Below are 14,198 nucleotides of genomic sequence, written 5' to 3'. Positions count from 1 at the left end.
CCCTGTGCTCCCTAAGGGCTCATCCTTTTCTTGTTGCGCTCTCCCCTTCTGACCAGCTCCTTTCCTGGACCATCACAGAGACCATCTCCAGTGGTTCTCAACCTGTGGGTCTCGACCCCTTTGGGGGTCGAACAACCCTTTCACAGGGGTCGCCTAAGACCATCGGAAAACACATATATAATTACATATTGTTTTTGTGATTAATCACTGTGCTTTAATTATGTTCAATTTGTAACAATGAAATTGGGGGTCACCACAACACGAGGAACTGTATTAAAGGGTCGCGGCATTAGGAAGGTTGAGAACCACTGATCTAGACCCAGGCCAGTTTCTTCAATCGAGCATTGAGTGCCCCCAAAGGTCCCTAACTTAAATTTCCACCCAAAACACATATACTATTAAATCTACTGATACGCAGCCTACTTTTGCAGTAAGAGTCCAAGAAATAAGCCAATTTTGGGTCTCTTGTCATCTACTCCCTAAATGACAAGAATCTCCTAGAAGTGGGGGTGTGTGTGCATGTACACATCTATGCGTGTATATTGTTTGCTTGCCTTGGACGGCTTGAGTCTTCTTTAATCCAGAGCCAGCAGCAGGATGAGCCAGTGACAGAGAAGGCTGGTTGGATGGCATGGCCATGAGACATGAGTGCTGGGCTATAATAATTTCAAGCCTCTAAGGAGTCTACTGAGTCCCATATTTTCCTATTCCTTGTAATTTGTCTTTTTCAATCTTTTTAGAGACTGTAGCCTTATGTATTTTAAAACTTTCAGAAGTCTTTTCGAATTTGTTTGTTTGTTTGTTTTAGTATTTGAAGGAATTTTATCTTATATTTTGAGGGAATTTTAAAGTATAATGTGAGAGTCTTCTCAATTTAGCATCTCCCCCTTTTGTTAAAGACTGCAAGAGGGAGAGAGAGAGAGAGAGAGAGAGAGAGAGAGAGAGATCAAAAGCCTTTCCTTATTCTGCTGAAAAGCAAAATAAGTCTTTATCTTCCGAAGGAAGGAAGGAAAGCTACACAGACCTTGGATTCTAGAACATAAGGTTTTTCTGGACTTCCAAATCATAATTAGCTACTCACAAAGAGAAAAGGAAAAAAGTTGTTTTGGGAGGTTAATGATGGTTCACTGGATTAGCTAAAGTAGCTGATATTTCACACTATCTCCTAATGTTGTCCATCTTCCAGTGTCTGAGCTTCAAGGGCTGCAGAAAATGATTGACAGCCTCGAGAGTCCCCAAGACCCCACCCAGGTGTCCCAGGCACTCCTGCTCCGAAGGGAGGTTATGTTTCTGCAATTTGATGCTGCAGTGAGGCACCTCACCCGGTAAGGGCTGGAGCGATAATCCTGTCTAGTAAATTCTGCAGGGCAGATGTTTCTGAGTGACCATCGAGGGAGATCAGATAACAAACTTAAAATAGTCAGGGGCACAGCCCTATCCAGAACACTGTGGCTACCAAATGTGTTCTGCCACAAAGCCCATGGGTATGGAATGTGTTCTTGTCGAATAATAATACTCTTGATTTTATTAAATGTGATTTCAGTGCAGTTAATTTGCATAACAATTGCTGCTTTCAATATTCTGATGATTTTATTGGGAATAATATTTTTTATACTTCTGAAGATGATCCTTTCCAAGAGTTTTGTTTATTGTTTTCAGCCCTTAACTAGCTTTCAAAAGAACAGAGTTTTCACCGTACTTCTGAAGCCAATGGAATCGGCTACCTGAGTTGTTATAAATAAATAAATTTACCCTGGCCTTGTAGGTATTAAGTACTCTGCATATAAAAAGAATGTTTATTTGGTTAATTAATCATGACTGATGAGAAAATTAGTTTGGATTAAGGGTCACTATGTTTCCAGTATAAATAATATGTTTTGTGTAGAAAGGAAAGAGGTCAGTCCTGAGGGTCTCTCCTTATTCTTAAATTGTCAAAATTAATTAACATCCTTTGATTCGTTCTCTGTGTGAGTATTTAGCCAATGAGGAAGACCTGGGAGGCAGTGAGTGCTCCTCCCTGCAGATGATGATTCCTCGCCACCGGCAGTGTCCATAGAGGATGGAAGTGTGAAGTGTGGGTGTCCATGCAGTGGTTCTCAACCTTCCTAATGCCACGACCCTTTAATACAGTTCCTCATGTAGTGGTGAACCCCAACCATAAAATTATTTTCGTTGCTACTTCATACCTGTAATTTTGCTACTGTTATGAATCATAATGTAAATATCTGATATGCAGGATGTATTTTCAGAGGTCGCGACCCACAGGTTGAGAACCGCTGCCATAGAGGATGGAAGTGTGAGGTGTGGGTGTCCATAGAGGAGGGAAGTGTGAGGACTGTACTGAACTATATTTGCTCTTTGTACTCTGCCTTTTCCACACTGTGAGCATCAGGGGACTGGATCCGGCTAATTTGTTTTCTTTTTATTGACAAACAGCTTTCTGAACTATAGCTTAGTCAAGCAGGTAGGATTTAAAGGCTCTACTTGTCAGGATGGCCATTCATTAGCCCTCTGGGCTCTGAAACCCCAAGTCAGAGTTGGCAATGAATTTACATAGGGTGAAGAAATAGGACTATATCCCAGAAGGTTTTTGGGGATTTCTGCTATGTGGGGTTCAGCTTGCTATGGTTCTCCCAGGGGACCCATTCCCCTTCCCCCAGGAATTGCCTTGTGGGGCTTACTTGGTCCTGGCAGACTCCGTCTGCAGGAATGGAGGGCACTGTGGCCTATGTCTGAGTACGTAATACCTACAAGGCCAGGGGTAAATTCGTTTATTTATAACAACTCAGGTGGCCGATTCCAGAGAGTGGCAGCCCAGAATCAGAACCCAGGTGCGTTTGATCCCAAAAGCTGAGAACTGGGTGGGTGCCAGGCAGCAGTAAGGATAGAAAAGGGGACTCTGAAGAGAAGTCCCCTACTAACCCTGCATCACTGGAATCCGAAAGGAACTTCTGGGACTTAGGCCTGCTTTTTTACCCTACGTAAATTCCTTGCAAATTCTGACTTGGAGTTTCGGAGCCCAGAGCCGGGAGAAAAAGAGAAGCTGAACAGTAAATGTCATCCATCTTGCTGATTTTATTTAGTGCTGAACCTGCAAACAAGGAAAAATCCTTAGATAATCAAAGAGACAGGAAGCTTGGGAAGTGCCCTCGCCCTTCCCAGCACTCACCAGCTCTGAGCAAATATGATTGTTTACCCCAGGGAACTTTTGGCTTATGTAAACTGAAGGCTTCTCCAGAGTCTGAAAAGAAAGAACTGAACTCTGAGCTAGAATGAGAGCAGCACGCTCCCACAGACTGGGGGGAGGCAGGGAAGGATGAAGCTCTTGGACATTAGGACAGTGCCCCATAGGGTCACCTAATACCTGGTTTCTCCCTCTCTGTGGCACAGCGAGGGGAAGAGGATATTATATGCCATGCAGGGCCACAGAGGAATTGCATTTGGGAACAGAGTGAAAAACCAGGGGCTGTGGGAAACAGACTTTGTGCATAGAGAGGACGTGGTGTCCCCTGGTTTCCACGGGAGGATAGATACAATTGGCTCATTTAAATAATTTTGTGGTAAATAATTTTGTGGTCTGGCGGGAGTCTACCTAAGAAACCTGCAAACCTGTAGAGAATTTTTATAAGTATTTATTTGAGCCGAATTGATGACACATGCTGGGGAACAAGATCTCAAATGCTCTGGAAAATAAAAGTTTGCCATTTCTTTGATGCATTTGAAATTAAGAAGAGAACTAAGGAAGATTGTATGAAGGTGGGAGAGAGCAAGATGGGGATCGGGTTGCAGTATAGTTAATGAGATTATGTGTTCCCTTGCACACTTTAGTAATAGGGGTATGAAAGGGGGCATTTCAAAGGTGTGTTCGCCTAGATCAGCGGTTCTCAACCTGTGGGTCGCGACCCCTGTGGGGGTCGAACGACCCTTTCACAGGGGCCGCCTAAGACCATCGGAAAACATATATAATTACATATTGTTTTTGTGATTAATCACTATGCTTTAATTATGTTCAATTTGTAACTATGAAAATACATCCTGCATATCAGATATTTACATTACGATTCATAACAGTAGCAAAATTACAGTTATGAAGTAGCAACGAAAATAATTTTATGGTTGGGGGTCACCACAACATGAGGAACTGTATTAAAGGGTCGCGGCATTAGGAAGGTTGAGAACCACTGGCCTAGATGCACAAGAACAATGGACAGAGCTGGCTTAAAAACCTTCACTAAAGAAGTTATAGCCCTGGCTGGTATGGCTCAGTTGGTTGGGTGTCGTCCCATGCACCAAAAGGTTGCCAGTGTTATGGGCTCAATCACCAGTGGGGCGTGTGCAGGAGGCAGCTTATTGATGTTTCTCTCCCTCACTCTTCCTCTCTCTCTAAAATCAATTTAAATATATATATATAGTTATAGGCCTGGGGCATGACTACCCACCATGACCTGCCCAGTTAGGAATTGTGATTTATTACAGCACCCCTGTTTTGTCCACACAGAGAACGGAAACCACTACTCAGAAATATGCAGGGACTGCACTTGGCCCCTGTGGGGTTGGAGTGGGGTGGGGAACCTGAGATTAGGCTATTCAAGGCCCTCCTGACTTTACCTGATGTCAAGGCAGCATATAATATTGGACCTTAATTTTAGGCCTCACACCACACCTGTCTCCTCCTTCATTCCTCTCAGAGGTGACCCAAGTTCCTGGTGGTGCTTCTAAATCATCCTGGCAGTCAGGGAGGAGTGGCCAACCTCACCCATCTCTGTTGTTGGTTAGCTGGTCCAACCCCAGACCTCTTCTGGTTGGCCTGCTGCTCAGCACCCTGCCTAGACACCAATATGTTGGGGCTCAGGCATTCCTCCACACTTTGATTGTCTGCTGGTCTCTGGGAGGCTGCGTCATTTTCCACAGTGCTAACATCTCCCTTAGGCATGCTAATCTCCTTCTTTATGTCTGCTCTATGCAAGACTTGGGCCAAGCCCATGGGGGACCCAGGCAAAAGGTCCCTTCTGTTCTGGGACCCCTCCCCCCTTCCCTCCGACCCCTCCCCATCCTTGCGTATCCTTTGTCAGGATCTTTTCTTGAGCATCCACTAGATCTAAGCTCTAGAAACAGTCTTTTCTTTTTTGCTAAACTCTTTTTTCCTTTTGAGCAAGAAAGTCATTATAATGTATCATGCATACTTCCTTCTCTACAGCATAGGGTATAAACTTCATCCTCTAGTCTTTAGAATTTATGGTTCTTGATAAGCAAAGCCAGATTTTGTTGAAAACAAAACAAAAATCTTTCTCTTTCAAACCCCAGGTTCTTATTATTTAACGTAAAATTTGATTTTACATGTCAAGAACTGTTGTCTCAGCTATTGGTCTTAAAATAATCAATTCAACAAGCAATCAATATCATTGTTCTAGAGCAACAAGTGAACTGTCCTATATAGTAGCCACATGTGGCTATTCAATGTAAAACTTTAAATCAATATTGATTTAGATTAAATAAAATTTAAAATTCAGTTCCTCAGTTGCAGTAGCCACATTTCAAGTGCTCAATAGCTACATATAGCTAGTGGTTACCATCTTGGACAGTAAAATATAGAACATTTTCGCATTTAGGAAGTTCTATTGGTCATTGCTACCTTCTGCTTGAGAGCTGTGAATTGTGGGAGTGAAGGGTGATGTGTAAAGAAAGGGTGAGTGTTGAGGTCACTGAGGAAGAAACCCATTAACGTCTCTCATCTTGCTAACATAAGTGAAGGAAGTTTTGAGTATTAGAAGCTTAAGTAACTGCTTTTCATGAGCTTCCCTCCATTTTCTGGTAGAACGTTTCTGACAGCTGGGAATGCGCCTGCCTGCCAGTCTGTCAATGACGGCTCGTGCCACGGGCTGCCACCGCTGAGCAACGCACTGGTGAAGAGCATTTTTGCTTCACAGCTCAGCCTGCCCCCGCCGCTGGATCCACAGAGCCCCCAGGTGTGTTGAGAGGTATTTTATACCTGTAAAAGGCGTGTTGTGCATAGGGGATTTTGTCACTTTGTTTCCATTTGGTTTAAATATCACAGGGACTCTCCAGCTGTCATGCACTCCCGTCTTGGTTGGCTTCCCTTCGCTCACAGGGAAGAGCAGTGTGGCCCGCACGGCCAGGCCAGCTCTTATCCCCGTCAGGGTTTTTAACTCCAAACTGCCCAACAGGCTCATTGGGACAAAACTTATCTGCTCACAGCTGGTGGCAAAATCAACATTTGATCTTTTTCACTTAATAAATAATGATAGCAATTACAATACATAAATTAGGCAGCAGCTGGGTTTTGAACAGCCCTGCTTATAACATGAGGAGGAGGAAGGGGAGGAGGAGGAGGGAGGGGGAGGAGAAGGAGGAAAAGGAGGAGGAGGAGGAGGAGGAGGAGCTATCAAATGTCATCCTGGCCACTATTATTGCTCCTTGGCACCAACAATATTACCCACCTTCTACAGCGAAAGAACTTAAGGTTCAGGAAGCCCAGAGATCAGACTGCCAGGTAGACATGGCAGCACTAGCTCACAAACTGTATTAGTTATCTATGGCTGCATAAAACCTACCTCAAAACTTAGCATATTAACACAATAAACAGTCATAATCTCATATGGCTTCCGGGGCTCAGGAGTTTGGGAACAGCTCAGCTGAGTAGTTCTGGCTCATGAGGCTGCAATAAGGTGTTGGCCTGCTGTGGTCACCTCAAGGTTCTTCTGGAGGGGAATTCCCCCAGAGTGAACGATGTAAGAGAGCAAGAGAGAGAACCCAAGATGGAAGTTACATCCGTTTTATTACCTAATTCAGAAGAGACATCGCATCGCCTTTGCCATATTCTATTCCATAGAAGCGAGTCACTAATTTCATCACACAGCAAGGGGAGAAGAGTTAAACTCCACCTCTCAATGGGAACAGTAGCAAAAAATTGGTGGACACCTTTCAAACCACCTCACAAGCCTAGGTCTTTTGACTCCAAAACCTCCAGCCTAATGTTTTTATGTAGTAATGCCCACATCAACCCCATGGAGGTCTCACGCTTCTACCTTCCCCAGCTATACTGTAAGACAATGACTCTTGGCCCAAGCCTTGACCCTCTCTTAGACCCAGAAGACAAGGTTGGACCATGACCATTGGGTGTGTTCCTTCTGCCTCTGGGTGTCACCTGGAATTAGGCGGATACAGGTATCTTGACTCCCTGCCAGCTGAATCAACTCCAGATCTAGGAATTGTCTGAAGCCAGTACCAGGTCTGGAAGTGTCAGATGGGGTCAGATGGGGTCAGATGGACAGGTCCACTATATCCAGGGCTGCTTGTGGTGCTACAAGGAGTAGCGGGTGCCTTGGCTGTTGGACAGTGATGTGGAAAAGATAGTGTAACATTGTGGCATTGATTTTGAGTTGTTACCTAGAATTGAATCACAACGGTGATTAAGGACAAATTTTTAAGATTCCTAGTATTGAGAACATTTGAGTAAGTTTACTTTGTTGATTATAAATATGTCCCATTGGTATTATACTGTTCTGGAACTTTCAAACGATGTTCTGACTAGTTACACTGAAGTCTTGAGTATCCTGTGTTTAGCCACTTTCTGAAAAATCAATTTAACAAAATGAGATTATAACTCTCTCCTCTACATCATTAGGGACAATACATTAAGAACTATTTCTACATAATAAATAAATCATCCCACAGTACTTTGGGGTGCAGACAGAGTTATCCTGTTCATATACAGATGTCTATTACTTATGAACTCAGTACAGCATTATCACATTTATTATTTGTTTGTTTTTTTAAGGCATCTGTGCTGTTCCCTTGGAGAGCATTTCTAGAAGATGGAGGACCATTTCCAGTTATTAGTAGCAGCCCAGATACCCTGGAATATAATATGCAGGTAGGCTAGGTCTTCCCACTTGTCACAGAAGTAACTGAATACAGATTGCAAAGCAAGTGTCATTGGGCCATAAGTCAGATCCTCCACCCTCTAGCCAGTGGTGAATGATTTATGAGCTAACCAGGGTGTTTTATAATGAGGCTGTAAACCCAATGACTGTAAGATGAAACATGTTCTCTTACATCAAAAGAGAATCCTGGTCTGAGCTGGTATCAGCCTTGGTTGTAAACTCAGCTGAGATTCCCATGGCCCATAATGATCGGGAAGAGCGGCCAGCCTTTCCCAGTCACTCTTTGAGCCTCTTAGAGAAACACCCAGGCTGGCAGCTCAGAGACATGTGACTTCTGACCCATCTCTGAACAGTGGTAGGAAGAGAACTCTGTAAGCAGAACTCATGCAGAGAATTTTTTCAATTATGTGTTTTCCCCCTGATTATTTAAGCAAATAATCATTTTTTTTAAATATAGAAAAAAATAAGAACATGAAAATCAATCATAAATTTGCTTCAAAATAGCATATGCTCAAAGTTCTCCATAAGTCAAAAAGTGTGGGTTTTCTAAGTAAAATAGTAAGAATGTTAAAAAAATAATTATAGCCTCCCACTAGGAGACAATCACAATTCACTTCACATTTTGGGTTATTTTTCCCCAGTATTTTCCCTATGCATACATGTGTTTGTATCTGTACTTTTAAAGGAAAATTGGCATCACACTATACATTCGCCATGTACAGACACCACTGTAAGGGCTGGGAAACTTGGACTTCCATACAGAGCCAAAAGTCTGATATGTTCCAAGAAGACTTTGAGCTAGAAATGGTACTCTGATTATTATGGAATTTTTTAATAGTTGAGAAGTCAGGGCTTGTAAACATAATTATTTCTAGTTTTCTCCCCAAAAGCTATGCATAAAGGATACATAGAAGTCTTCAAAATGGATGTTTTTGTTTTGTTTTGTTTTGTTCTCTTTTGTTTTTAGCTGTGCCTCTGTAGGTTGGGTGACCATGACCTCAAGGTGGCTCATGGAGAGCTGGTGGACATGCAACTGCTAATGGAAGATGTACTTCTGAGTAGTTATCATATGATCGCGGAGGGCCCCCCAGGACGGCAGGGCACACTAGACAGAAATACGCAGGTATTCTTGGTGAACAGCCTACATAGTTGGCCAATGCTATGTTGTCCTAAAGGACCTTCCTGGTTTGGAGATGGACTAGAAAGCCACATCTGTCCCATGGCCTCTCCTAGTGGGTCCCAGGACTGGGCTAATGCTGCACAGGAGGAGCAATGAAGCAGCACTAGCCTGTGAACGCCACTCTAAGGTATTGTCTTTCACAGTAAGTCCCATGATCAGTTGGATATCCATTTCTTTTAATTAAAAAACTAGAACAAAGGCTTTGAGAGGTCCATTGAAACCAATAGAACAAATACTCCATTGCTGGCTGCTTTTCCTTGTGAGTCACACATTTAGGGCTGGAGCTGGAAGGACCCGGGTGAGCATCATCACTCAACTACCCGGTGGACTCCTAAGCAAGCACTCCCTCCTTCGGACGTGTCCCTCTGAAACTCTAAGGTGCCAAGAGCCACTAGCCCACCTAGCATCATAGCTTGAAACAATTCTGCATGTGTCTGGGGACCAGATAGAGACTTGTCTGGACACAGGATAAGCTAGCTGGGGCCCCTATTTAAAGAGCCTCCCTCAAGAGCTAAATGTTCTGAGAGATGCATGCACCAGCCATCTTCATTTCCTTACCTTCCATCTACTCCTCAGAAACCGCAATCTCTCTTCTTCCCCATCTCACCACTGAGCCCACCGTCATCAAGAGCACAGGGTCCTTGTCACTAATCCTCTGGATACTTTTCAGTCCCCTTCCAACTGACCCCTCTGCAGCATTGACACGGTGTGTCCTTCTTGAAGCCTCTCTTCCCTGAGCTTCTATAGCACAGCTCTCGCCTTGTTTTCCTGCTGGCCGTGCCTTCCCAGGCTTCTCTGTAGACTCACCTACCTCTGCCAACCTCAAAAATGTTAGTTTCTTTTGGGTTTCATCTCCTTACTACTGCCACCAGGGCTGCATTTTGACTTGCGTGGCTCCAGCCATTTTTTACTTTGTGGGCCCCTTCCTCCATAAAAACAATTAACAGTTACAGTTTACAACTATGTTAATATAAAAATATATATGTTAACATCATCATTTATTAAAATATTTTCTTCAACTTAAATGTTTTTTCTATTACTTTAAAAGAAATTAAAATATTTTGTGGGCCCTAGGCACTGTGCCTTCTGTATCTAATCAATAAGTTGCCTCCGAATATTACTATTGCTGTGATTGGGATCTGTTCAGACTGCTTTATTAATTTCCTTAATCTTTACAATGATTCTATGAGATAGGCACTTTCATTTTTCTCCTTTTACGGATAATACCAAGGCTTGGCAAGGTTAAGTGATGTGCCCAAAATCACATGCCTAGTGAGGAGACAAACCCAGATGCCAACCTAAGAGTCTGGCCCTGGAGCTCCCTCTTACTCTTAGCCACTGTGTTGCTCCATGCCCCACCCTGTCTGTCCCTAGCCACACCTATCTACCTTTATGACTTTGATGACTTTGCATGTGATGACTCTGAAATCTACATGTCCGGTCCAAATCATCCTATCAGATTCACATGTTCAACTGCCTTATTCCATCTCAGAAACATCTCTACCTTTTCCATCTCAGAAACTGTGTCCCAAACTGAGCTCATTTTACTGCCCAAAACTTGCTCCTCTTTCCATATTCACTGTCAACTTACCACCACCTGCCCCATTGTCCAAACCAAAAAATCTGGACACCCATCTCTGACTTCTCTCTGTCATACTCTATAGTCAGACACAAGGTTTACTATCCTATTATTTTTTAACATATTTTTATTGATTTCAGAGAGAAAGAGAGAGGGGGAGAGAGAAATAGAAACATCAATGATGAAAGAGAATCATTGATCGGCTGCCTCCTGCAAGCCCCACTCTGGGGATCAAGCCCACAACCCGAGCATGTGCCCTGACCGGGAATCAAACCATGACCTCCTGGTTGATGTTCAACCCTTGAGCCATGCCGGCAGGCTAATACCTTATTATTTTAATATCTCTCAAGTTTGTCTACTTTTCTCCATCCTCCCTCACTACCACACATCCACCAGTCCAAATCATCACCTCCTAATGCAGGGCTATGATCATAACCTCTAATAGGACCCCCTATATTCACTCTTGCTTCCTTCCACTCTAGTCACTAAGATAATATTTAAAAATGAAAACCTGATTATGTCACTTCCCTCCTATAATCCATCAAGGACTTCCAAATGCCTTAAGACTAGAGTTCACATGCCTTAACCAGACCTTCACAACTTGACTCCTGCCAATATTTCTACCTTCGACTTCTTTCATGTTGACAAACGCACCATGCGCTCTCTTCTCAGTACCTTCCTGCAAGCTGGCCCCTCTGGTGGAAAAATTTCTTCTTCTCTCACTTTCTGCCTCATCATCCAATATAAACTCCTACTTATCCTTCAGGTTTCAACTTCCAAACCAGCTTTCTGAACGCCTTTTCTGATCTTCCATCTTTAAGCAAATAACAGGTTGTCCCACTAGCCATGACTTAAATTAGAGGAGTGTGTGAATCTTTCAAAACAAGATTAGAAGGAGGTAGGTCACTCAGGTGCTGGCACCCAGCTCTGCCATCCTGGTGTGTCAGCAAATGCCTCCCTCATCCTTGTAAAATGAAAAGAGGAGCAAAAAGCTTTCTCCTTAGGAGGCTTTATCTTTTTATCAAGGAGGAAAAAACATTCCAGACACCCCCGCCCCCCAATTGACTTTCCTGTGTCTTACTAACACTGAGTAACAGGTCCACTTCAGACCTTTTGGTGAGAAAGGAAGTGTGTTTAGATGCGCCATCTAAATTTCACAATAGAATCAGATGCTTCACTGCGGAGGAGCATTTGCAAAGCTGGGTATAGACCAAATAATGCCAAGATCAAGAAGCATGCTGGACCCTTTGGTCCCTCTCTTTACCATATTTCGGCCCTGTTTCTGATGGATTACCATTGTTCCCCAACACCCCTGACTCCTCCACCTTGTTCTTTATCCTGCTTCCTATTCCTCCTCCTATCCTTTAAAACACATAGGAAAAGAAGGCTTCTCTTAATATGAATACTTGAGCCTTGAAAAACACCGGTTTGAAAATGCACGGGTCTGCTTATACACGGGCTTTTCCAATGTACAGATAGCCCCCTCTACCCTCGGGTTTCCCATCTCGATTCAACTTAAGTTCACAGCGCAGGGGTTGGTGCCCCTAGCCCCCATGTTGTTCAAGTGACAACTATATATTAACACGGTGAGTTTGCTTCAAAATTATTGTTTACTCTAATCAGTTTTATTTTATGACTTGCTTTATTTAAGAGTATGTAACTATCCTAGACAATAGTAAACACTGGAATTTATGCTGCCTGTGAGCTATGACTCTGGGTTCTCTGTTTCTGCTATGCCATCAGCTCTGTGATCTCTTAGACTTCAATCTAAACCTCCAAAGGGAAAGTGATGGACTAGCTCAGGGCCTTTAAAACTGTGGTCCCAGAAGCCCTGGGTTCCTCAGAGGCACCTTGGGGGTTTTTGAACAGAGGGGCCAACTCTGTGGCCTGTAGGCTGCACCTCCTATCACCCTGTTTGGCCCTGGTCTGTTGGATATTTGGGGCTACTGCGTGCAATTTCATGGGACAAAAAGGTTTCTGGAGATTAAATAAATCTGGAAATGCACAGATTAGCTGATTGTTGAGGAAGCAGGCTACCAGGTTGAGGGGTTGCCAGCTGTCTTCAGGAGCTCACTCTGCCCCAGGTCTTGCTTGCCAACTGTCCCTCTAACCCACTCTCTTCTGGCAGCCATGCCTTCCTTCAAATGTTAATAGCACTGCTGGAGGATCCAGTTACACCAGGTGCTTGTTCTTCCTGTTCCTACCCAGGAAACTCTGCCTATGGTGCTAACACCTGATTGTTCTCTGAGGCCCTTCTTGTCATAACATCGTGATCAAATTTGCCATTTTCTTTTGCAAAGGAAAGTTCCTTTTCCTGTGACTGAGTCACTATTGTCAGACTGAGGGCCTGGATACAGGTCCCATTCTGTCTGTCCTTCCACTGGTCACAGGAGAGCAGGGACCTGAACCCCTTTCTTCCTCCTCTCCCTCCAGGGCTCATAGCAGCCCCTTAACAAACACTTACTGTAGAAAAACACAAAAAGATGAATGAACAAATCATAATTTTAAAGTAAAAGTTCCTATTGAATAGTAAATTCCAATTAAGAGACACTTTAAAAGTGCTATCTGCCTTTTAAAGGATGGTAGAAGGAACAGGAGGTAAGATAGGCTTAAGTTTCCATTTCCTTACCCATACAATGGGCAACATCCCCGATTTAAGGTTCTATTATTGCTCTCCCATGTGTGGAGTTAAATCTCGAGTGTGCTGACAAGCACTTTCCAGAACGCAGAGGCTGAACGTGATAGGCTTAATTTTCCAAAGGGAGATAAAATGTCAGTACCCAAGTACGAAAGGTGTGAAAATGAGTGGTTCAAGACTCACGCAGAAAGCTGAAATGGAGGCCTTCCTCTCCTGTCAGTCCCGGAAGAATGTTTCCGTAAGTCCTACAAGTGCTGCAGGTCCCTAAACCCCTCCTCCTGGGGAGAAGAGTCATTCTGCAAAGACTTCCAGGGCTGCAGGTAAAAGTTTATCCTGTCTTGGTCCATGATCAATAAAGAGGAATTCTGCAATGTTTTCAGGCAAATTTGCCCAGAGCGTCAGGATTCGGAAGTCAGTTCCAGAGCAGCCCAAAGGCCCCCGGGCATCTGGGAGGCCCGTGTGAGGCAGTGGTGTCCCTTGCTTTGCTGAGATCGTTTCTGGTGCTGTGGAAGCAGCTGGAGGTGCTGAAGGAGCAGTGGGGCCGGCTCAGGCTGCGAGGCCAGGACATCACTTCTGTCTCTCTGCACAAACAGTTCTCGGAGCTCTACGAGTGAGTGTGCTAGGGTGCAAATGCATGGGGACCTGGGGTTGGGCAACTTCCAGCCCCTTGCTCTGGGGATGAGATCTGGTCCATCCGTCCTGGGATGGCCAGGCCCACTGAGCCCAGAGGAAGCTGGGCAATGTGTCTCTACAAACAGTGCTTTACGGGAGAAGCTGGGTTCTGTTGGCTGCAGGGACAGCCCTGGATCCCACTAGGCCAGTGGTCAGCAAACTGCGGCTCGGCAAACTGCGGCTCGCGAGCCACATGCGGCTCTTTGGCCCTTGAGTGGCTCTTCC

General features: G+C 44.2%; 2 protein-coding genes across 2 annotated transcripts in view; both read left to right on the top strand.

Annotated features, from left to right (window-relative positions):
* The window catches only part of LOC106723606 (coiled-coil domain-containing protein 162-like), a 29,451-nt gene extending 23,476 nt beyond the window's left edge, over positions 1 to 5,975 (top strand). The window contains exons 4-5 of the mRNA XM_014531273.1: positions 1,187 to 1,325; positions 5,816 to 5,975. Of these exons, the coding sequence (XP_014386759.1) occupies positions 1,187 to 1,325; positions 5,816 to 5,975 (299 nt within the window). The remainder of the gene's footprint in view (positions 1 to 1,186; positions 1,326 to 5,815) is intronic.
* LOC102253972 (coiled-coil domain-containing protein 162) overlaps positions 5,951 to 14,198 on the top strand; it is a 47,088-nt gene continuing 38,840 nt past the window's right edge. Inside the window, exons 1-4 of the mRNA XM_005883775.2 lie at positions 5,951 to 5,966; positions 7,799 to 7,894; positions 8,872 to 9,027; positions 13,682 to 13,911. Of these exons, the coding sequence (XP_005883837.1) occupies positions 7,889 to 7,894; positions 8,872 to 9,027; positions 13,682 to 13,911 (392 nt within the window). The 5' untranslated portion in view covers positions 5,951 to 5,966; positions 7,799 to 7,888. The remainder of the gene's footprint in view (positions 5,967 to 7,798; positions 7,895 to 8,871; positions 9,028 to 13,681; positions 13,912 to 14,198) is intronic.

The sequence above is a fragment of the Myotis brandtii genome, unplaced genomic scaffold, assembly GCF_000412655.1.
Source record: "Myotis brandtii unplaced genomic scaffold, ASM41265v1 scaffold8, whole genome shotgun sequence".
Lineage (NCBI taxonomy): Eukaryota > Metazoa > Chordata > Mammalia > Chiroptera > Vespertilionidae > Myotis > Myotis brandtii.
The sequence above is the reverse complement of the archived record's forward strand: the minus strand, read 5'-3'. Positions and strand labels throughout refer to the sequence as shown.